Source organism: Eulemur rufifrons, chromosome 23 (assembly GCF_041146395.1).
Source record: "Eulemur rufifrons isolate Redbay chromosome 23, OSU_ERuf_1, whole genome shotgun sequence".
Taxonomy (NCBI): Eukaryota; Metazoa; Chordata; class Mammalia; order Primates; family Lemuridae; genus Eulemur; species Eulemur rufifrons.
This window is the reverse complement of record NC_091005.1, coordinates 16708580-16734052: the sequence shown is the minus strand read 5'-3', so window position 1 is coordinate 16734052 and position 25473 is coordinate 16708580. Positions and strand designations below refer to the sequence as shown.

Here is a 25473-nt window from a genome sequence, read left to right as displayed (position 1 = left end):
AACATACTCTTGGCCTTTCTTGATATGTCTAAATTATTTAATATGGTCAGAAAACTTTTGCGGTTGCTAAGAGTAATTTGTTCCCCTATTCAAGGTACTAGTTTTTCTTATTCACATTCTTCTATGTAATGCACTGTACGCTCATGACATTCTTACTGTGTCTGATTAATCCAACTGCCCTTTTCTTCAGGTTTAATGCCCAAGTTATCTAAATGGGCTTCCCATAAAAAAACAAACAAAAAAGCAAATGCACTATAGAAAGTTTTCCTTTAGGCCATCTGGCCTAACAGAAACAAAGATTTTATGCTTTATCAAGATACTCCCAGTGTTGTCTCTATTAGGTTTCTGACTACAAAAACTAAACTTGAAAAGGGTTATCCCCCATATAACTTCCTACATTGACTTTAAAGCCACTTTTTTTTTTTTTTTGGAGACAAGGTCTCTGTCGCCCATGGTAGAGTGCTGTGGCACTCACAACTCACTACAACCTCAAATTACTGTGCTCAATGGATCCTCCTGCCTCACTATCCCAAGTAGCTGGGATTAAAGGTGTGTGCCACCATACTTGGCTAATTTTTCTATTTTTTTGGAAAGATGGGGTCTTGCTCTGGCTGGTCTTGAACTCCTGGCTTCAAGCAATCCTCACACCTGACCCACCCAAAGTGCTAGGATTACAGGCATGTACCCCCGTGCCTAGAGCCCTTTGATGACTATCACTCTTGGTTAAATAAATGACCATTATTTTACAGTGACTTGTGATTTTATTTTGAACAAATGTTTTAAACCTTTAATATTTGACAACTTTCTAAAACCAAAATTCCAAATTCAGTGCTTTTAACCTCAAACTAGCATTTTAATAGAGCCACTAAAAGTCCAGGAGAGACATATCAGGCTTACTTGGTATATTAAAACCATACAGAAAGCATTGTCAAATATGAAATGGTGTTTAACTTTCCTTGGGTTATATTTGTATAAGTATTATGAATATCTGTTCCAAAACTGCATGAGATTCCTAAAATTCTAATATGTCTTGGTATATGTAAATAATTATAATTACGTTAAATTGCTATATGCCACAGAAATAACCAAATCTCCTTTGTGTCTTTAACCATGACTATTTTAAGACTTTTTTATCATCCACAATTATTAATTTACTTTGATTCTTCTCAAACAACAGTTTATAAGCAGCTACAGTACAAGATTTACTTCTTTAAGAAAGTCATCAACAAAGTGAGACTCTGTCTCAACAACAACAACAAAAAAAAAAAAAAAAAAAAAAAGAAAGTCATGTTATTTAAAACATAACTGATTCTCTTGCTTTGTTTTCCAGAGTCAAGGTAAGTATTAAGTAAATAGCAAAGTTTACCTGATATCTCCAGGATTTAAAACCATTGAATCCTGCCAGGCAGGCCTGTTACTCACTAACACTGCCCCGCTACTAAAACTGCAAACATCCTTCCAGGGACGACTGTGGAAGACTTGGGCATGTGAGATTGTAATGGCAGATTTCAAGGTATGGAATTAGTTCAGACCCTCCAGATCAAGGATGGACATGCAGATACGTATACACATGTGAAATGAAAGACTTTGCCCTTTCGGCCCACACGGTCCAAACGTCAATTCCAACAGTAAGACTTTCCTGCTTCCCATAGACTTTAGAGCTTCCTGTGTGTAGCTATTCCCAGTTATAGGGTTAATGCAAATAAATGTGTAGTAAAAAATTTATTCGTCAGCTTGGGACAAATTACTATACTGACCACAAAAAAATATTGCTGTACAACAAAGGTCTCTAAATTACTAAGCTTAAATGGTTAACAATGCTTATGTTTTATATAACAAATTCCTACAAGTCTGCAACCAAACCCAAGAATACAGTAGTAGCTCAACACTTACAAATTTATTCTGTACCCTTGGCCTTTGATATTTTGATTTTACTCTTATCTTACCTAGAAGTTTTTAAGGAGTTGATAGGTGCCTGTCCACCTACAGTCCTGTCTGGCCTAGAACGTTTAATTGGCTGTTAGCCAGTTGTCCCCAACCTTTTTGGCACCAGGGACCATTTTCACGGAAGACAATTTTTCCACAGACTGGGGGAGGAGGGATGGTGTCAGGATGATTCAAACGCATTACATTTATTGTGTACCTTATTTCTATTATTACTACATTGTAATATACGAATGAAATATACAACTCACCTTCTGTAAGCCCTTTTGGCTCTTAAGTCCCCTTGGCCACAGGGGTTCCACTGAGGGCCTTGATGGACCCGGGGCAGGTAGCCAAATCACCCTGGCAACAATGGGACAAAATAAAGGTCTGGCCAGCAATGCTGCCTCTGGCAGATCTTGGCCAAACGGGGAATTGTGAACTAAGATAAAATCTTAAGCACCCCCCCCACCCCGCCCCGCCCCAGCCAACTGAATGGACCCCCTCTTGGCCAAAGGGACCCCAGCAATTCCCTACAGCTGAGTTGCTGGCCATGAGAAACGAGGTCATACATGCCTCATCAAGCTTCCCTCCCTTCTTGGAGATAGCCTTTGTAACTAATTAACATGCCTAAGGCTATTAAGACAAAGCTTAAACCACACCTATATGTGTATGTCCACTGACTTACCTCTGGTTAACAGCCTTCCTTTATCACAAAACATTCTAAGCCTTTAGAGAAAGCTGCATTTCTTTAACCAATTACAAGTCAAAGAATCTTTAAACCCCCATATAACCTGTAATTCCGTACTTTAAGATGTACCACCTTTTCAGGCCAAACCACTGCATGCCTTCCATGTATTGATTTATGATTTCACATGTAATTCCTGTCTCCCTGAAATGCATAAAACCAAACTGTAACCCAAGCATGGCAAGATCATTTGTTCAAGGCTTCTTGGGTGTGGCTCTCTAGGCCACAGTCACAGATGCTCAGCTCAGAATAAACCTCTTTAATTGTACACAGTTTGGGTTCTCTTCCAATGACAATACCAATTCCCATGAGCTAAAATATAAAGGTCACCATTCTAGCAAACAGTATTAATGAAAGAACAACTAATTATAACTCAAAGGTTTAAGATGTTTTAGGCAACTATGAGGGCTCAAGTGTGAGAGGTAAATATCAAGTCAAGCAGGGAGAGACTGGTATTTGGAGGTGTGATTCAGAAATCTGGGGTACAGGTCCTCTGTACTCAGCCATCTTGAAAGATTTAGGGATTTGAAAAAGGTACCAATATGTTTATAATCCCTGGATTGCTAATTCCACTGGTTTCTAATTCCCCTTTTATATCTCCCCTAAAACATTCTGAACTGGCAACTGTAACGATACTATCCACAACTTTTTGTTGCTCCAACTTGAAAATCACAATTTACTAATGGGACATAGCACCTAACTGATTGAACTTCAGAAACCTTCGAAAAAGGTAGAACTTAAGAGGCTGCACTGTCTCTCAGCTTTAACACCTAAAGCTTGAGGCCAAAACCATTTTGTAAGTCAGAAGCTCATAATTTTTGGTAACTAAGAAAGGACATAAATGCTACTAGGCACATAGCTCCAAGTGAAAATTGTACTTACCCACTGAAAGTAAGTTGCTATAATTCTCCAGCATCACATCCATGTATAGGATCCGCTGAGAGGGGTCCAGTTGCTCCCATTCCTCCTGGGTAAAGTCCACAGTCACATCCGTGAATGAAACTGATCCCTGAAATGGCATATTGTTATTCATTCTGAAGTGATCACCATTTGGTGATACAGAAAGGATATATGAAAACTGTTTCTTACCATGTCACAAGTTATTCACCATGAAAATTTACATATAACACTACCAGTACATCCTCATGTCATGTCTCAAAACACTCAGATTTCCCTATCATATTAATAAACCCTGTTTCTGCTCTCAAGATGGGTACAGGGAGACAAGCATATAAACATAAATATTTGGTATTTGATGGTACTAGTGCATTGATGAAGATTATATAGGGATCAACATTAAAGCTCTGAATATTTAAAGGCAGAAGATGCACTTCCAATTATGAGAAAAAAGTAACAGAAATAAGGAACTCCCTACCACATCCAAGCCATAAAAATGGTGGAAAAAATTTTAAGTATATAGTTGGATATAACAGATTAGACACAGCTGAAGGGATAATAAATGTCAGTAAAAAAATATCCAGACTAACATATAGAAGGAACAGGCCAGGCACAGTGGCTCATGCCTATAATCCTAGCACTCTGTGAGGCCGAGGCAGGAGGATCCCTTGAGCACAGGAGTTCAAGACCAGCTTGAGCAAGAGTGAGACCCCGTCTCTAGTAAAAATAGAAAAATTAGCCAGGTGTCGTGGCACATCCCAGCTACTAGGGGGGCTGAGGCAGGAGGATCACTTGAGTGCAGGAGTTTGAGGTTGCTGTGAGCTAGGCTGATGCCATGGCACTCTACTCAGGGCAACAGAGAGAGAGTTTGTCTCAAAAAATATAGAAGGAACAAGGATGGAAAATACATTAAAGACACATGCAATAACCTAAAAAGGTCTAATATATTTGCAATTGGAGTCCTAGTAGAAGAGGAAAAATACAGCAGAAACAATATTTGAAGAGATAATGGCCGAGAATTTTCCAAAACGGCTCACAGCAGGCTACAGTTTCAAGAAACACCACTAACCTCAAGTAGAATATAAAAAAAACAAAACCCCACTTAGGTACATCATAATAAAACTAATAACCCCAGAACATTCAAAGACAATAAAACTGACAGCTTATTTTTTAATAGAAACAATGGAAGCCAGAACATAATGGAATATCTTCAAAGTGCTGAAAATATCTAGAACACAAGTTGGCAAACCTTTTCTATAAAGGGTCAAATAGTAAATATTTTAGGTTTTGCAAGACGTATGTAGTCTCCGCTGAAACTAATAAACTTGACCATCATACTACAAAAGCAGGCATGGACAGTATGTAAACAAATAGGCATGGCTGTGTTCCAACAAAACTTGATTTATGGACACAAATCTGAATTTCATATAATTTTCAAAACACAAAATACTATTCTTTTGATATTTCCTCCCCAATTGTTCTTAGCTTGTGGGCCACATAAAAACAAGGCAGCAGGCCATTTGGACAATGGGCCATAATTTGACAACCCCTGAACTGGAATGATGACTGATAATAAACGTCATATGTTAGGTATTATTACTATTAAAGGACATACTCCAAAAAGAAGAAAATTAAGCCCAGCAAGAATCAGTTGGATGCTATGGAAAAAACAAAACAAAAGCAAATAAATCAGCAACAGATGTTAAAATAAGTACATACAGAATAGGAGGAGGTGTTAAATAATAAGCTGTAACTAATTTTTGGATTCCATCAACTTGGGAGTTGTAGCATGGGGAAAGTATCATGTTTGGGAGAAATATTCTGATTAAATTTTGTTTGTTTAAAATAAACATTTAAATAACTGCTGAAAAAAGTAAGATACCCCTTAAAAGGATGCAAATATATTCTGACAGACCAGCAGAGAGGGAAAAGTAGATCAATAAAATCAGTAATCAAATTAAAATAGGGGCCAGGCACAGTGGCTCATACCTACAATCTCAACACTTTGGGAGGCCAAGGTGGAAGAATCACCTAAGCGCAGGGGTTTCAGACCAGCCTGGGCAACACACCGAGACTTGCCTCTATAAAAAAAGTTTTAAAAAATAGCCAAGGTGCAGTGGTGCACATCTGTAGTACCAGCTACTGGGGAGGCTGAGGTAGGAGCATCGTTTGAACCCAGAAGTTCAAGGACACAGTGAGCTATGATCATAGCACTGCATTCCAGCCTGGGTGACAAGAGTGAGACCCTGTCTCTTTAAAAAATAAATAAATAAAAATGGGATAAATGTTTGTTAAAAGACTAACACCGTCACGGTTTTTTCTTTTTTTTTGAGACAAAGTCCCACTCTTTTGCCCTGGCTAGAGTGCCGTGGCATCAGCCTAGCTCACAACAACCTCAAACTCCTGGACTTAAGCAATCCTTCTGCCTCAGCCTCCTGAGTAGGTGGGACCACAGGCGTGCGCCACCATGCCTGGCTAATTTTTTTCCATATATATATGTTTAGCTGTCCAAATCATTTCTATTTTTAGTAGAGACGGGGGTCTCGTTCTTGCTCAGGCTGGTCTCGAACTCCTGAGCTCGAGCGATCCTTCCACCTCGACCTCCCAGAGTGCTAGGATTACAGGTGTGAGCCACCAACGCCTGGCCCACGGTTTTAAAAAATATATATATTCACACTTTTTATAAGAGACAAACTTAACACAAAGCCTGAAAACAAAAGGCACAGAAAGCTGGCTCAAGTGCATCGATAATTAAACAGAATTCCCAAAGTATGCATATGACATGATCTAAAAATTCTATATAATCCTGTTAATTCATACAAAAGTACTTTTAAAAAGAGGACTGGATACACACCTACACAAAACTTCTTTTTTTTTTTTTTTTTGAGACAGAGTCTCGCTCTGTTGCCTGGGCTAGAGTGAGTGCCGTGGCGTCAGCCTAGCTCACAGCAACCTCAAATTCCTGGGCTCATGCAATCCTACTGCCTCGGCCTCCCGAGTAGCTGGGACTACAGGCGCCACCCATGCCCGGCTAATTTTTTCTATATATATCTTTAGTTGGTCAGATAATTTCTTTCTATTTTTAGTAGAGGTGGGGTCTCGCTCTTGCTCAGGCTGGTCTTGAACTCCTGAGCTCAAACAATCCGCCTGCCTCGGCCTCCCAGAGTGCTAAGATTACAGGTGTGAGCCACCGCGCCCGGCCCAAAACTTCTAATATTGATTACCGCTTAGGTGAGAACACTGGCTTTAACAGTCAAGAAGATTTTAGCAATGAGTGAGGTGACATAAAACGAAGACAGACACTATGCTAGGGAGGGCACATCCTCATATGATAGAGGAAGAGACAGAATTCATGTATGAATTGTGTAATATAAAGAAAAAACTTTAATGTGTGGAAGCAAATATGCTAAAATATCAAGTATTGACTAGACTGTATAATAGGTTGGTAATTATTAGTTATTCTGTGCATTTTTCACACTTCACAAAATCAAACAAAAGAAAAAAAAAATCTTATGACATACCAAACAAAAAGGAAGAAAAAGAATCACATGTGACCAGAGAGGCAGAGATTGGAGTGAGATGGCCACAAGCCCAGGAATGTCCGCAGCCACCAGAAGAGGAGGGAGACTAGGAATGGAATCACCCCTAAAGCCTCTGAAGGGAGCATGGTCCTGCTAACGCCTTGAATTTGGACTTCTGGCCTCCCAAACTGTGAGAGAATAACTTTCTGTTGTTTTAAGCCAAAAAAAAAAAAAAAAATCACTCATAAGGAAATTTCTGAACACTGGGTACAAAGAGAAAAGTTTATTAGTTTCAGGAGAGTAAGTCACATTCTAATAAGCAGACAGACCACCTTTAGACTTCCTAACTACACTACACTACACTAAAAAGTAATGAATTCAAAACTCTGAGAGAGCAAACAATAAAAGCTGGACAAAATAAAATGACCATTTGCAGGCATGGGAGAGCAACCAGTGCCCTTCTACTATTATTGAAAAAAGGGCACGTAGGAGGGGAGCCCCACATTCACACTGATGCTGAAAAGAAAAAAAATATATCAATCTCGAATTTTACATTCAGTAAAAATGTCCCTAATGGTCTTTTCTAAACTATGGCACAGGAAAATAAAGCCCAGGCAGAAGTGTTGCTACATGGAATAAATAAAAACTGGCATTTGGGTCTGCAAAGCAACTGGGATTTAGGGTCAGGATGCTATGGTTTGAATATTTTTTGTCCCCTTGAAAAAATTCATATTGAAATTTAATCCCCAATGTAACAGTATTGGGAGGTATGGCCTTTGAGAGGTGACTAGGTCATGAGGGCTCTTCCCCTTGCAAATGAGTTAAGCGCCTTTCTAAAGGGGATTTCAGGAGGGAGTTAGTCCTCTTTTTGGCCCTTCTACCTTCTGCCGTTCAACGATACAGCACTCCTTCCCTCCAGAGAATGCAGCATTCAAGGTGTCACCTTGGAAGCAGAGACCAGGCCTTCACCATACAGCCAACCTGCTGGCACCTTGATCTTAGACTCTTAGCTTCCAGAACTGTGAGAAAACAAATTTCTGTTCTTTATACATTACCCAGTCTCAGGTATTCTGTTATAGCAGCACAAAACAGATTAAGTCACAGGGTCATGGAGCTAAGGAAGCCACAGAAAAGGGGCCCTGACATTCTCTATAATAATTCACCTCAGATCTTTGGCTGGTTCTTAATATGCGCAGGTGCACCGGAAGCCTCCAGGAGCACTAGCAGAAAGCAACAATTGGGAGACTGATATTTGAACAGAGATTTCAAAGGTTGTGCAGCGCTGGGCAGATGCTGCAGTTGGAATCTGGCGGGAGTGGAGATACCGGTGAACAGCTGAGATGCCAGAAAAGCCATGGAAGGAAAGACCATACCCTAGGAGAAAGGACTATGATCTAACTGAAATAGACCCACCCTTGCAACTCTGAAAAACAAGCTCCAGCAGGATCACAATGATCTGCCAATAATTTAACTGGCTGAACCAAACATATTTTAGAGGGAGCTATTAATATGTATCATACAACATGTCCATCATACAAACAAAATTTACTAGACACGAAAAAGCAAAAACACTGGCCGGGCGCAGTGGCTCACGCCTGTAATCCTAGCACTCTGGGAGGCCGAGGTGGGCGGATCGTTTGAGCTCAGGAGTTCGAGACCAGCCTGAGCAAGAGCGAGACCCCACCTCTACTAAAAATAGAAAGAAATTATATGGACAGCTAAAAATATATATAGAAAAAATTAGCTGGGCATGGTGGCGCATGCCTGTAGTCCCAGCTACTCGGGAGGCTGAGACAGGAGGATCGCTTGAGCTCAGGAGTTTGAGGTTGCTGTGAGCTAGGCTGACGCCACGGCACTCACTCTAGCCTGGGCAACAGAGTGAGACTCTGTCTCAAAAAAAAAAAAAAAAAGAAAAAGCAAAAACAATGAAAAGACAAAACTAATCAAGAGATAAACAAGGCAGAAGCAGATGTAGAGATAACCCAGATTAGAGTTAGCACACAACACTTCAGATGAACTGTAGAGTGATATGTAAAAATACAAAGGTGGTCAGAAAAGCATATAAGCTGTAATTCCTAGAGCAACCACTTAAAAAAAAGAAAAAGGAAAATGGGAACAGATAGGACAAAAATAAATAAATAAATAAATAGCAAGGCCCGGGCACGATGGCTCATGCCTGTAATCCTAGCACTCCAGGAGGCCGAGGCAGGAGGATGGCTCGAGGTCAGGAATTCGAGACCAGCCTGAGCAAGAGCAAGACCCTGTCTCTACTAAAAAAAAAAAATGAAAAGAAATCAGCTGAACAACTAAAAATATATAGAAAAAATTAGTCAGGCATGGTGGCGCATGCTTGTAGTCCCAGCTGCTCGGGAGGCTGAGGCAGTACAATTGCTTGAGCCCAGGAGTTTGAGGTTGCTGTGAGCTAGGCTGATGCCACAAGCACTCTAGCCCGGGCAACAGAGACTCTGTCTCAAAAAAAAAAAAATCTTTGTGAAGAAAAACTGACAGAACTAAAGCAAGGAATGGACAAATTCACATGCATATCTAGCTATCAATCAAATATCAGAACAGAATGAAGACATTTTCAGAAATGAAAAGTCTAAAAAATGTATCTCTCACATATCCTTTCTCGATAAGCTACTGAAGAACATACTCCAATAAGACAACAGTAATCCAAAAAAGTCAAATACATGGGAAAGGGCAAACAAAAGATCAATACAACACAGAGCTGAAGGAAATCCCTAGAACTTAGAAGAAGCTTGAAGGAGACTGCAGAGTGGCAGTGATTTCCTACTGACACCAAATTGCTTACAGTATAGGCTGGAACAGAGTGATTCAAAAGCAGGCACTTTGAGGGCTGTTATCAACAAGATATCTGCTGCCACTCTACCACCTTTTTATTAACTTGAGGGTAGAATGCCTGGATGAGCCTGGCCCAGATTCTTATCTGTACCTGGTTTGGCTTGTCTTGAACATGTGCTAATGACATCTGTCTCCCTCCTCCACACTAGGCTGCTTTGGATCAGATGAAGACACTCATATCACCTCACAGAAGTGTTCCGCTTTAATCTGCTCCTGAGAGCTGGCAGTTGACCAGTGAGTGAGCCAAGAAGCAGAAAATACACAGCATCCCATCCCCTCTAATTATATTCCTACCAGACTTTTAATACCTAATCCACATTTTGATCCTACCAGATGGCCCAAATGCGTAGAGCCCTATGTTTCCCTATGTTTCTCATGACCTTGCCAATGACTTCCCCAAATGGGACTTATGTAAACTCTCAGGAAAGCTGAAGCCAGACCATGACCCAGAGATTCCATTTGGCTCCTCTTCTCCTGGAAGCCTTTGTTCAATAGTAGCAGAATTTCTAGACACAGCTAAATTTGCTTGGTAAGTATTGCCACATTGTTCTTGGTAAGGCTGTATAATTTTATACTATCACCAACAATGCATGAGTGGTTTCATCTCCCCTTAGCTAACACACGGTAATGTAATTTGGAAAAAAAAAACAAAAAAACCCGAGTCTTGATAAAGGGCACATATGTGCAAGAAAGGACATGTTTTAGATCTTACATGTCTAAAAGAAAACAACTCTACCCATCAGAAAAAAGATTATGCAAGCCAAGGCAATATTAATTCCAGTTATAGCTTTTCAAAACTAAATTTTATGTTGATTAGGAATACATATGTAAGTGGTAAAGTCTTTAAGGAAAGAAGGGAATGATTCACAAAAATATGAAGATAGTGGCTATTTAGTTGGAAGGTTCAATCAGAGAATGTGTCATAAAGAACAGAGAACTTTCTGTTTTAACCTGGCATACATGGGTACCCATTTTTTCACTCTTTACTGTGTACATATTTGTTATACATGCTGTTATAACACATATAGAGTATTATAATATTTTATACACTGCTCTGTATATATGTTTGTTATATTACACAAAAAAATTAGGAAAAAGAAAGAATGAGGAAACTATGCTCTGCTATGGAAAGATTTCAAAGATATGTTATTGAGTGATAAAAAACACACAATTAAGAAACTGAGAAGACAATAAACTGGAAGAAAATCTTCACAGAACACATATCTGATACAAGATTTGTATCTAAATCATGCAAATAACTCTTAAAACTCAAAATAAAAAAACAAACAACCTGAGTAAAAAATGGGCAAAATATCTGAACAGATATTTTGCCAAAAAGATAGATAGCAAATAAGCATATGAAAAGATGCCTGACATCATGTGTCATCAGGGAATTGTAAATCAAAACAAGATACTATTACACACCTATTAAAATGCCTAAAATCCAGAACACTGACAACACCAAATGCTGGTGATGATGTGTAGCAACAGGAACTCTCATTTATTGCTGGTGGGAATGCAAAATGATATAGCCACTTGTAAGACATTTTGGCAGTTTCTTACAAGAGTAACCAAATTCTTACTATATGATCCAGCAATATGGCCCTTGGTATTTACCCAGATGAGCTGAAAACTTATGTCCACACAAAAACCCGCACACAGATGTTTATGGCAGCCTCATTTATAATTGCCAAAATTTGGAAGCAACTAAGATGTCCTTCAATAGGTGAAGGGATAAATAAAAAGTAGTACATTCACATAATGGCATATTATTCAGTGCTAAAACAAAATGAGGTATCATGCCACGAAAAGACATGGAGGAACCTTAAGTGCCTATTTCTAAGTAAAGGAAACCAATATGAAAAGGCTACCTACTGTGTGAATCCAACTATACAACATTCTGGAAAAGGCAAAACTAGGAAGATAAGACAATAAAGAGATCAGTGGTTAAAATATCAGGGGCTTAGGGAAAGGGAGAAAGGGATAAATAGGTGGATCACAGGGGATTACTAAGGCAGTGAAACTATTCTGTATGATACCACAATGGGAGATTTACGTCATTACACATTTTTCAAAACCCACAGAATGTGTAACACAAAGAGTGAAACCTAATGTAAACTATGGACTTCATTTATTTTATTTTTTTTTTTTTTTGAGACAGAGTCTCGCTCTGTTGCCCGGGCTAGAGTGAGTGCGGTGGCGTCAGTCTAGCTCACAGCAACCTCAAACTCCTGGGCTTAAGCGATCCTACTGCCTCAGCCTCCCGAGTAGCTGGGACTACAGGCATGCGCCACTATGCCCGGCTAATTTTTTGTATATATATATTTTAGTTGTCCATATAATTTCTTTCTATTTTTAGTAGAGACAGGGGTCTCGCTCTTGCTCAGGCTGGTCTCGAACTCCTGACCTCGAGCGATCCACCCGCCTCGGCCTCCCAGAGTGCTAGGATTACAGGCGTGAGCCACCGCGCCCGGCCTGGACTTCATTTAAAGTATCAATATTGGCTCATCAATTGTAACAAGAATACCACATTAATGCAAGATTTTTTTCCCAAGATCTCAATAATAGAGGAAACTATGGAGGGCAGTTGGGGAGTGAAGGGGTATATGGAAACTCTGTACTTTCTACTAAATTTTTCTGTAAACCCAAAACTGCTTTAAAAATGAAGTCTATTAATTAAAAACAGAACAAATATAAACAGAACAGTATGATTAATATGCTGTCTTATATTTTCATCTATATTTGTACTTATATAAATATGTACAAATAAACTCTGGAAAGCTACTCAAGAAAGTATTGACAATGGTACCTGTAGGGGGTTGGGAGACAATTTAAATACATACCCACATATTTACTGAGTTCTCTGGCATTATGCTAATCTAATTGGAAAAACAAAATACCTACAATAATACTCTGCACTTGCACTGAAGAATGCTATATGAAAAAAACCAAAGACAAACTGATAACTCATTCAATTTTGGTTGTTTCTGGGAATGCTGTCCAAAATATCACCTATATGAAGTGGTATTTATTCAGACCTAATACAGAGAACCAAGAAATTGGCACTCATAACCAACGCAAGCATCTTAAATAATTCAGTTTGCTTTTTGGCTGCTATATTGATCATTTAATTTTACAATGTTTTCCTTGAATTTTATTCATTTATATTTTTCTATTTCATTTTCCAGATCCTAATAAGCACCCTCAAATGCACTGAAAAACAAAGTGGGGAATAAATAAACAACTCACCTGGAATTTGTTCATTTTCTGCAGTTTTGGGGTAAAGGCAGAGAACTATGAAGGCAGAACTGGAATAGAGGAAAAAGGAAGGCATTGTTATTAAGAGTCTGACCTGCCTCACAACTCCTAGAATGACCTGTTTAGAAATCCCTACACACCACCTGGGAAACTACTACTTCCTGGGACAGTCCCTTTGCCTCTTTAGAAGGGGCAGAAAAGATCACACTGGCAGCACCTACCTTCAATTAAACATCATGAGACACCCCAAAAGGCAAGATTAAGACAACCCATGATCAAGAGACAAAGCAATCAATAGAATCCTCAACTGCTGAAATGAACAGACAGGGAATTTAAAACAACTATGTTTATATACTAAAAGCTTTAATGGAAAAGATGGACAACATGAATGAACAAATAGGGAATTTCAGCAGAGATGGAAACACCTAGAAAAAAAATCAAATGGAATTGCTAAGAAAGAAAAGCACAGTAACAGAGATGAAAGAATACCTTCAACAGGTTTGTTAATAGATTCAACAGAGCCAAGAAAAGTTTCAGTAAATTTGAAGAAAAGCCAAAGGAAATTACCCAAACTGAAACACAAAGAGAAAGGAAAGGAAAAAATAAAGGATAAAGCACTCAAAGGCTCTATCCTTGAATCCAAGTAACTCTTTAATTGTGATACTGAATCACAGTCTAATGGTCTAACAAACATGTAATTGAAATTCCAAAAGGAAAAAAGTAGTATTTGAAGACATAATGGCCAAGAATTTTCCAAAAATAATAAATGCTATCAAACCACAGATCCAAGGAGCTCAGATAATTTATCCATACAGGATAAATACCAAAAACCAAACAAAAAACATACATGGACACATCATATCCAAACAACTGAAAATTAAGGTTAAAGAGCGTCTTCAAAGTAGCCAGAGAGAGGAAAAGACACATTATATACATTAATAAAAGAACCATGTCAAACAATCACAGCCACTTTCTCATCAGAAACTATATAAGCCCCAAGACAATGTAGTGACATCTTTATAATGTGCTTTAACAAGAAAAAAACAAAAACAAAAAACTATCAACCCAGAATTCTATACTCAGCAAAAAATATCTTTCAAACATTATGATGAAATAAAAATCTTTTCAAGCAAACAAAAATAGAGAATTCATTATCAGTTGACCTGTGCTATAAGAAATGCTTAAGGAAGTTCTTTAGATACAAAGAATACGATAGCAGACAGAAATCTAGATCTACACAAAGAAACGAAGATCTCTGAGAATAGTTATAATGAAGGTAAATATAGATACTTTTTCCTGTTTTCAATCACTTTAAAAAATAGGGAGAATTGGTTGGCCACATGTAGAAGACTGAAACAGGACCCACAGCTTTCACCTCTCACAAAAATCAAATCATGGTGGATAACAGACTTAAACCTTAGGCATGATACAATTAGAATTCTAGAAGAAAATGTAGGAAAGACTCTTACAGACATTGGCCTAGGCAAAGAATTTATGAAGAAGACCCCTAAGGCAATCACAGCAGCAACAAAAATAAATGAATGGAACATGATTAAATTAAAAAGCTTCTGCACAGCCAAAGAAACAGTCACGAGAATAAAACAGACCACCTACAGAATGGGAAAAAATTTTTGCATACTACACATCAGATAAAGGACTGATAACAAGAATCTATTTAGAACTCAGGAAAATCAGCAAGAAAAAATCAAACAACCCTATCAAAAAGTGGGCAAATGACATGAATAGAAATTTCTCCAAAGAAGATATAAGAATGGCTAACAAACATATGAAAAAATGCTCAACATCCCTAATCATCAGAGAAATGCAAATCAAAACCACAATGAGATATCACTTAACCCCAGTGAGAATGGCCTTTATCAAAAAATCCCAAAACAACACATGTTGGCGTGGGGATGTGGAGAGACAGGAACACACACACTGCTGGTGGGACTGCAAACTAGTGCAACCCCTGTGGAAAGCATTATGGAGATATCTTAAACAGATTCAAGTAGACCTGCCATTTGATCCAGCAATCCCATTATTGGGCATATACCCAAAGGAAAAAAGGTCATTCTATAACAAAGACACATGTACCCGAATGTTTATAGCAGCACAATCCACAATAGCAAAGATGTGGAAACAACCCAAATGCCCATCAATACATGATTGGATTAGTAAGCTGTGGTATATGTATACCATGGAATATTACTCAGCTATAAGAAATAATGAAGATACGACATCTCTATGGTTCTCCTGGAGAGAGTTGGAACCCATTATATTAAGTGAAGTATCCCAAGAATGGAAAAACAAGCAACACATGTACTCACCAGAAAATTAGTTTCCCTGATCATCACCTAAATACACATCTGGGAACGATACCAATCGGATATCAGACTGAGGTGGGGGGTGGGAGGAGGAGATGGGTGTATGCCTACACAATGAGTGCAATGCGCACCGTTTGGGGAATGGTCACATTGGAAGGTGCTGACTCGGGAAGGGGGGGTGGGGAGGGGAGGGATATATACCTACATGATGGGTGCAACGCACACTGTCTGGGGAACGGACAGGCTGTACATGGGCAACGTATGTAACTTGAAATTCTGTATCCCCCATAATAATAAGATGAAATAAAAAAAATAAATAACTGATTATCTAAAGCAAAAACAGTAGCAAAGTTCTGTGGGTTTATAGTGTATATAAAAGTAAAATGTATGACAATAACAGCACAAAAAACGAGAGGATAAAATTGGGAGTATACAATTATAAATATACATACATTAAGCAGTATAATATTATTTAAAGGTCCCCTATGAATAATTCAAGATGTTTATTGTAAACCCTAAGGCAACCACCAAAAATTTTGGAAAATTTTTCCAAATAAAGGAAAAGTTAATAGTGGAGCTAAAATGTAATCATATAAAGTACCCACTTAAGCCAAAAGTAGGCAGAAAAAAGGAAAACAGGAACAAAGACCAGATGAGACAAGCAGAAAAATGCCAGCAAGAAGGTAGATTTTAATCCAACTTATCAATAATTGTTATAGACACACCAATTCAATCACTGAGGTCAAACTGGATAAAAAAGCAAGACCAAACTATGTGCTGTGTATAAGCATTTTGTATCAAATATAAAAACATAGCTACATTAAGTGTCAAAGGATGAAAAAAGATACAACTTGCAAACATTAATCAAAGAAAAGCTGGAGTAATGATAGTAATGTCAGACAAAGTAGACTTCAGAAAAAGAAATATGATCAGGAATAAAAAGTGATATCACATAATAATAAGTGTGTCAAATCATCAAGAAGACATAACCTACATGTATATAATCCTAAATGTACATGCACCTTAAAACTTCAAAATACAAGAAGCAAAAATTGACAGAATTGAAATAAAAATAAATAAATGCACAATTTCAGTTGGGCATTTCAATATCCTTCTCTTAGTAACTGATAGAACAAGTAAATAGAAAACCTATAAGGATACAGAAGACTAAACCACCCTATCAACCACCCTGACCCATTTAATATTTACAGAAGACTCCACCACTAACAGTACAATATTTATTCAAGTGCACATAAAACAGTCAACAAGATAGACCACATCCTTGGCCATAAAACAAACTACAACAAATCTAAAAGAAGAGGCCAAGTGTGGTGGCTCAGGCCTGTAATTATAGCACTCTGGGAGGCCCAGGCAGAAGGATTGCTTGAGGCCAGGAGTTCCAGATCATCCTGAGCAAGAGCAAGAGTGAGACCTTGTTTCTACAAAAAATAGAAAAATTAGCTGGGCATCATGGTATGTGCCTGTGGTCCCAGCTACTCTGGAGGCTGAGGCAGGAAAATTGTTTGAGCCTAACAGTTTCAGGTTGCAGTGAGCTGTGATGACACCACTGCACTCTGGCCCAGGCAACAGAGCAAGACTGTCTCAAAAAAAAAAAAAATAATAATAATAATCTAAAAGACATTTGTAACAGAGTATATTCTTTGACCAAATCAGAATCAGAATTAAACTGTAAATCAGTAATAGAAAGAGATCTGGACTATCCCCAAATATCTGGAAATTAAGCAATACAATTCTAAATAATTAATGGGTGAAAAATGAAATTTACAAGGAAAGTTAAAAAAAAACTGGAACTGAATAGTAATGAAAATACAGCATATAAAAATTTGTAAAGATATAGCTAAAGCAGTATTTAGAGGAACAGTTATGGCATGAAACTGTTTCTATTAGAAAACAAGTTAATGGCCTCAGCTTCCACTGTATAAAACCAAAAAAAAAGAAAAGAAAAGAAAAAGAAAAAGCAATTAAACTCAAAGCAAGCATAAGGAAGGAAATAAAGGTAAGAGCAGAAATCAATAAAACTGAAAACGATAGAGAAATGCAATTAAATGCTGCTTATTTGAAAAGATCAATAATATTAACAAACCTCTAGCCAAACTGGCCAAGAAAAAAAAGACACAAAGTAACCAATATCTGGAATGATGCAAGAGACATTATTACAGACACTACAGACATTAAAAAGACTTACTCTGATAATAAAAATAGATAATCATCAGCTAGACTAATCAAGAAAAAAAGAGGAGAAATCCCAAAAACACACAATAAATGGGAATAACCAACAAGAGGAAAAAATTACAGAAAAGGGATTCTATCTCCAGTAGCAGTAAAATACCATACAACTAAGAAAAATGAAAATCTTTTTCACCAATTATAAAATGCTGAAGGTGACAAAACAAAAAAAGCACTGGAACAAATGATAAAGACTATAGGCAGACCCAATATCATAATGGTGTCCATTCCCCCTAATTTAATGTAACCATCAATCAGATCACATTAAAAGTGCCAGATTTTTTTTAAAAAATACAACTGATTCTAAAGCATAGTCATGCATCACAGGACAGGGATACCTTCTCAGAAATACATCATTAGTTGATTTCACCGTGTGAACATCATAAAGCATACTTACACAAACTTAAATGGCATAGCTTGCTACAGACCTATGCTATATTTCTATTGCTCCTCGACTACAGACCTAGGAGTAACAGCATACTACTGTACTGAATACTACAGGCAGCTGTAACGCGATGGTAGCTATCTGTGTATCTTAACATAGAAAAGGTACAGTAAAAATATGGTATTATCTTACGGAATCATCACTGTGTATGAGGTCTGTCGCTGACCAAAACATTGTAATGTGGCGCACGACTGTACCATAATCGTGATAAACTTTTGCATAATCTGAAAGTGATGAAGACTTTTGGGTGCCATAAAAGGAAACAGCAGTCAATTCAACCATAAAGAAAATAAAAACGCGGGCATGGCAAAAACTACCAGTGGACGAAGTCAAAAGACAAATGAAAACATCAGCTACGCATATAACATAAAGTACCAGCTGGCTGTGAGACCTTGGGAAAATCACTTCCCCTTTCGGAGCCTCCCTTTTTCTTCGCTCGACACTGAGATGATAATACCGGAAGTCACAGGATAGATGTGGGGGTCGGCCGAACATTTCATGGAAAACACCCTGACAAAGAGCTCTCACCCACTGGGAGGCTTCCAGTCCTCAACCTCCCCGCCAGGCCCAAGACGCAGCCCGTGGCATCCGGGGCGTGGCCAGGTGTGTCCGGCCCCGCCCCCCCCACGCCGGCGGGGCCCGGTGGGCGCGCGCCCGCTGGGGCTTCCGGACTCGCTCCCGCGCGGCCCGAGACCCCCGCCGCCCGTCTGAGGCGCGGCTCCTGACAAAGGGAGGCAGGCGAGCCCCCACAGCCGCTCTCCTCTCTGCCGTCTCCGCCCCCGCACGTCCGGCCAGGCGGGCCCCGCCGGCCCCACTCGAAGGAGGGCGCCGGGCAGCCTCACACGCCACCCCGAGGGTCACCGCCGCCTGCGAGTAGCCGAAGTTTGGGCTCCCACCCTGCACTCGAGCCCATCCCACATCTCCTTGCCCTCCGCCCCAGGCCGAGCGGAGCTACCTGGCAGCCCCCCCTCATACCTGGAGGGGCACAGGCTCCACTCGTGGTTCAGTGCCACACCAGGTCACGGCGCGGGGCGGTGGAGACGCGCGGAGACTGGGGTTCTGTCACCCACTCGCGGCTGGAGGTGGGGGGGAAGGGCGAGCACGGGCGAGCTTCTAGCACTGCACATGCGCAGATGTAGGGGCTGCGCGCCGTTCCCAGGGTCCTCGGAGGGGTGGTCCGTGGGAACCTTCGGGACTACACTTCCCATAAGCCTCCAGGGCCCCGCCGTTAGGGACTCTCAAAAAAGTCTACTCCTCGTTAGGAGGGTCGGATGAGCGCTGTCCAAGATAATCCCTTGGCCTATTCCTTTCTCCCAGAGCTGGTTGTGAATTACAATCCACTGCCTCTCCCCAAAATACAAAAACTTGGCTTTTAAAAGTTACACACGTAATCTATGATAACTGTATTTTTTTTTTTTTTTTTTTTGAGACAGAGTCTCACTCTGTTGCCCAGGCTAGAGTGAGTGCCGTGGCGTTAGCCTAGCTCACAGCAACCTCAAACTCCTGGGCTCAAGCAATCCTCCTGTCTCAGCCTCCCGAGTAGCTGGGACTACAGGCATGCACCACCATGCCCGGCTAATTTTTTCTATATATATTTTTAGCTGTCCATGTAATTTCTTTATATTTTTAGTAGAGATGGGGTCTCCCTCTTGCTCAGGCTGGTCTCGAACTCCTGAGCTCAAACGATCCGCCCACCTCGGCCTCCCAGAGTGCTAGGATTACAGGCGTGAGCCACCACGCCCGGCCATAACTGTATTTAAATTAGAAAATATGTACAAAATAAAAGAAAAAAGCAGGTATCACCCATAATCTCACTTTCCGAATGTATCTGTAACTTTAAATTCACACTTTTCTCATTTTTTTTTTTTTTACAAGACTGGCCGTAAGGGTATTATGCGCTGCAAATAGCTTATTTTGCCTTTTTCTTTTGCTTTTTCTCCCGAGCTTTATTGAGGTATAGTTGATCATGATAAAAATTGTATATATTTAAGGTGTACGACTTGATGACTTGATATATACAATTGTGAATAGTCACCATGATTAAGCTAATTAACATATCCATCACCTCACATTACAGTTAACATTTTTTTTGACTGTGCTATGAGAAACGCTTAAGATCTACCTTTTTCTTACCTAAGATGTCTCACAAGAAAAAAAAATATTTACCCTCTTAGCAAATTTCAACTGTACGTTGTTGTTAATTGTAGTCACATTGTTGTACATTAGCTCTCCAGAACTTACTCATCTTGCATAACAGACTTTGTACCCCTTGACCACCATCTCCCCAATTCTCCCTCACCCTCAGTCCTTTTATTCTTTATTTTTAGAGCAGTTTTAGGTTCACAGCAAAATTTGAGCAGAAAGTATAATGAATTCCCATATAACCCTTGCCCCACATGAATAGCTCCTCCCCATCCACACAGGTTCCTAGATATGTGTTTACACCAATGTACATAGCAGCATTATTCACAGTATTCAAAGGTGGAAACAACCCAAGTGTCCACCAACTGATAAATGGATAAAGAAATGCGGTATATACATACAATGGATATTATTCAGCCATATAAAATAATGAAGTTCTAGGACATGCTGTAACATGGATGAACTTTGAAAATATATGCTAAGTGAATGAAGACAGACAGAAAAGGACAAATATTGTATGATTTCACTTATATGGGGTACCTAGAATAGGCAAATTCATAGAGACAGAAAGTGAGATAGAGGTTACCAGGGACTGGGGAAAGAAGAGATGGGGAGTTAGTGCTTAAGGGGTATAGAGTTTCTGTCTGTGATGATTAAAAAGTTCTAGAAAGAGATACTGGTGATGGTCATACAATGTTGTGAATGTGTTTAATGCCATTAAATTGTATGCTTTATTTTGTTATTATTGTTATTTCTTTGGAGACAAGGTCTCAGTCTGTTGACCAGCCTGGAGTGCAGAGGGGCAATCATAGCCCCTGCAGCCTTGAACTCCTGAATTCAAGCAATCCTCCTGTTTCAGACTCCTGAGTAGCTGGGACTATTGGTGTGCACCACCATGCCAGCTAACTTTTTAGTTTTTTCTAGAGACAGGGTCTTGCTATGTTGCCCATGCTGGTCTTGAACTCCTGGCTTCAAGCGATCCTGTTCCCCTCAGCCTCCCAAATTGCTGGGATTACAGGCATAAGCCATTGCACCTGGCTCTAAATTGTATGCTTTTATTTATTTTATTTTATTTTATTTTATTTTTGAGACAGAGTCTCACTCTGTTGCCCAGGCTAGAGTGAGTGCCGTGGCATCAGCCTAGCTCACAGCAACCTCAAACTCCTGGGCTCAAGCGATCCTCCTGTCTCAGCCTCCCGAGTAGCTGGGACTACAGGCATGCACCAGCATGCCCGGCTAATTTTTTCTATATATATTTTTAGCTGTCCATATAATTTCTTTCTATTTTTAGTAGAGATGGGGTCTCGCTCTTGCTCAGGCTGGTCTCGAACTCCTGAGCTCAAATGATCCGCCCACCTCGGCCTCCCAGAGAGCTAGGATTACAGGCGTGAGCCACCGTGCCCGGCCTGTATGGTTTTAAATGGTAAAGTTCATGCTATATATTTGACCACAGTAAAAAATAAAAAATAAACTGGATTAAAGGGAGGGTTGCACAGCTCTGTAAATTGCTAATAATTTACAGTCTCAGCAAGGTATTTTCATTGTTTATTGTTTGCATTGTTTTGATTATTTTTTGTTTGATAGAGTATTTCTATACTTCATCAGAAAGAAAAATAGAATATTCAGGGCATTTTTTTTAAAAAAGGAGAGCTATAACCATTAGATATAAAAAACGGGCCAGGTATAGTGGCTCACACCTGGGATTACAGGAGACAGGAGGATTGCTTGAGGCCAGGACTTCAAGACCACCCAGAGCAACATAACAAGACCCTGTTGCTATTATATTTTTAAAAACAAAACAAAACAAAACAAAATCCCAAAAAAGATATAAAAATGTCTTATAGAGCTAAAATAATAAAACCTTTTTGGTGGGTGACTCCAAAAAAGCCACAAAAAGACTCAGGAGTATATATTAATATAGTGTCTGTTTTCAGAATGCTGGTGAAAGACTGTAGTATTCCATGATTGCTATTTGGCAACTATTAAAAATCTGGAGAAAAAAATTAGGTTCCTAAGATTGCCCATTAGAACAATTAAATATAAGTTGGATTCAAGATTTACATTTTAAAATGGAAGCTCCAAAAGAGTCATAAACACATGATAAATGAATGTTTTCTATATTCTTTGGATGAGAAGCTATGACAGCCAAGGTAAAAATCATAAAGGAAATTATTGACAAATTTAAGTATAGAAAAAAATAAATTCTGAAAAAAGTTGCTATGAGCAAAATTAAAGAGCAAATAAACTGTGGAAATATTAAATATTATGTGGTACAAAAAGGAAAGACAAAAGATAAATACTCTTAATCTATAAACTTCTTTTACAAGTTAATTTAAAAACAAACACCTTGGTCAAGTGCAGTGGCTCAGGCCTGTAATACCAGCACTTTGGGAGGCTGAGGTGGGAGGATCCCTTGAGTCCAGGAGTTCCAGGCTGCAGCGAATTGTGATCACACCACTGGACTCCAGCCTGGCCAACGGAGTGAGACTCTGTCTCTGAAAAAATATAACTAAATAAATAAAAATAAAAAGTTTTCAGTGAGAAAAAAATAGACTAAAGATATAAATAGGCCGGGCGCGGTGGCTCACGCCTGTAATCCTAGCACTCTGGGAGGCCGAGGTGGGTGGATCGTTTGAGCTCAGGAGTTCGAGACCAGCCTGAGCAAGAGCGAGACCCCATCTCTACTAAAAATAGAAAGAAATTATATGGACAGCTAAAAATATATATAGAAAAAATTAGCCGGGCATGGTGGTGCATGCCTGTAGTCCCAGCTACTCGGGAGGCTGAGACAGGAGGATTGCTTGAGCCCAGGAGTTTGAGGTTGCTGTGAGCTAGGCTGATGCCACGGCACTCACTCTAGCCTGGGCAACAGAGTGAGACTCTGTCTCAAAAAAAAAAAAAAAAAAAAAAAGATATAAATAATTAGAGAAGAAATACATAGGACAATAAATTTACCAAAAATGTTTCTCTTTACTAAAAATTTTTAAAAAGCGGTATTTTAACATATGTAGTATCATTTTGACCTATACATTTGGCCAATATTTAAAGAATAATACTACTGAGGGTTGGAGAAATTTGCAAAAATATTTTTTATACAATTCTGGTGTAGTATAATACATAACGATTTTCTGAAGGCCTTATTATATTAAAATTTTAAAATTACAAATGATCATAACCTTAATCTTATGCAAAGATGTACATATAAGAATGTTCCTCAAATTGCCATTTACATTTGCAAAATTTTGGAACTAATCTAAAAATCTTTCAGTAAGTATAAATAAGATAAATTGTGGTGATATGTAAGTAGAATTTGGGGAGACACTAAAAATGATAATTTGTACTAACTACATGGGGGAGGTGTCTAATCCATTGAGAAATGAAAAAATGCAAATCACACAAGAAAATGTAAAGTGTGATCCTATTTTTGTAACATCTATGCATATTTTTAAAAAACAAAACACTGATATATATACAAAGAGAATGGAGAACCCCCCAACACACACACACACACACACACACATACACACACACTTCATACGCACACACGATAAATTCCCCAACTGCCTTATTCATGCCAACTCTGAGTAAGCACTGTGTGTGTGGGCTGTGTTTCTGAAGACTATGCAGGATTCAAAACCACATTATCTCCGATTAAATTCCCCTAGGACTAAAGGATATTTTTGAAAAACATATTGCATGTTTTTATTTAATTGCTGCTTTTAATTTGTTTGACTTTCCACTAAAATTTCAGAATGTTCTCTTCTCAATCAACTATACTGCACATGGTTGTGGTTAGTCTCCACAACCACAATTTGGTCTCCATTCATAGCATGTTGCAATATCTTACTTCTTCCAACTAGCCCTGACATCACCACTAAGTACATGCTTGGATGACACTGCCGTGGGATGTAAAGAGGTTTTAATTGTAATAATGGTGACACTTTAAGTGGAGCAAATGTCCTAAAGCATAAACAATGGTGCGGTTTGGGCCTAGCTCCATTTCCGGCTTTGGTTCTTGCAGAAGACGCCGTAGGCCTCAGGCTATTTGAAGAGTTTAACCCAAACATGGATATCAGACCAAATCATACAATTTATATCAACAATATGAATGACAAAATTAAAAAAGAAGAATTGAAGAGATCCCTATATGCCTTGTTTTCCCAGTTTGGTCACGTGGTAGATACTGTGGCTTTAAAGACCATGAAGATGAGGGGGCAGGCCTTTGTTATATTTAAGGAACTGGGATCATCCACAAATGCTTTGAGACAGTTACAGGGATTTCCATTTTATGGTAAACCAATGCGAATCCAGTATGCAAAAACAGATTCAGATATAATATCTAAAATGCGTGGCACTTTTGCTGACAAAGAAAAGAAAAAAGAAAAGAAAAAAGCCAAAACTGTGGAACAGACTGCAACAACTGCAAACAAAAAGCCTGGTCAGGGAACACTAAATTCAGCTAATACCCAAGGAAATTCAACACCAAATCCTCAGGTCCCTGATTACCCTCCAAACTATATTTTATTCCTTAATAATTTACCAGAAGAGACTAATGAGATGATGTTATCCATGCTGTTTAATCAGTTCCCTGGTTTCAAGGAGGTACGTTTGGTACCTGGGAGGCATGACATTGCTTTTGTTGAATTTGAAAATGACGGGCAGGCTGGAGCTGCCAGGGATGCTTTACAAGGATTTAAGATCACACCATCCCATGCCATGAAGATCACCTATGCCAAGAAATAACATTTAGGATAGTTATCTTTAAAGGACTTGGTGTTATTTATACTGTTTGTTTTGTTAATATTTGGTCACATCATTTTAATAGTCGGAAGTGGGGGGGGGGAGTAAAAGTGAAACTTTTGTGAAGGATTTAGTCTTTCTTTAGCCTTAGTGAACTATGAAATGTGAAGGCCTTAATTTTGTACAATAAACTTTTATTTGTATTCTGTATAAAAAAAATGGTGCGGTTTGTGCACAGAAAGTTGACAAAAAAATGATTTTTATTTACTTGTTAAAGTGACATCGCCATGTGGCACAAGCACATATCACTATACATGATCACATCAATGAACTTCTGTACTCTGTTATATTAAAATCCATTGGTCT

The 25473-nt window shown here is 39.0% G+C and overlaps 1 protein-coding gene and 1 pseudogene across 4 annotated transcripts in view; one reads left to right on the top strand and one right to left on the bottom strand.

The window, feature by feature from the left end:
* Positions 1-19322, bottom strand: part of ZFP1 (ZFP1 zinc finger protein) — a 28788-nt gene extending 9466 nt beyond the window's left edge. Inside the window, exons 1-3 of one of the 4 annotated variants that reach the window (XM_069456352.1) lie at positions 19201-19322; positions 13201-13259; positions 3554-3680 (exon numbers count right to left, since the gene is read on the bottom strand). In XM_069456352.1, coding sequence (XP_069312453.1) covers positions 3554-3680; positions 13201-13215 — 142 coding nt within the window. In that variant the 5' untranslated portion in view covers positions 13216-13259; positions 19201-19322. Of the gene's footprint in view, positions 1-2195; positions 2242-3553; positions 3681-13200; positions 13260-19200 lie in introns of those variants that run through there. The other 3 variants (XM_069456354.1, XM_069456353.1, XM_069456355.1) reach the window with 3 other exon arrangements.
* A 5065-nt stretch (positions 19323-24387) lies between these two features.
* On the top strand, positions 24388-25257 carry LOC138373857 (U2 small nuclear ribonucleoprotein B'' pseudogene; annotated as a pseudogene).
* Positions 25258-25473: the final 216 nt, after the last annotated feature.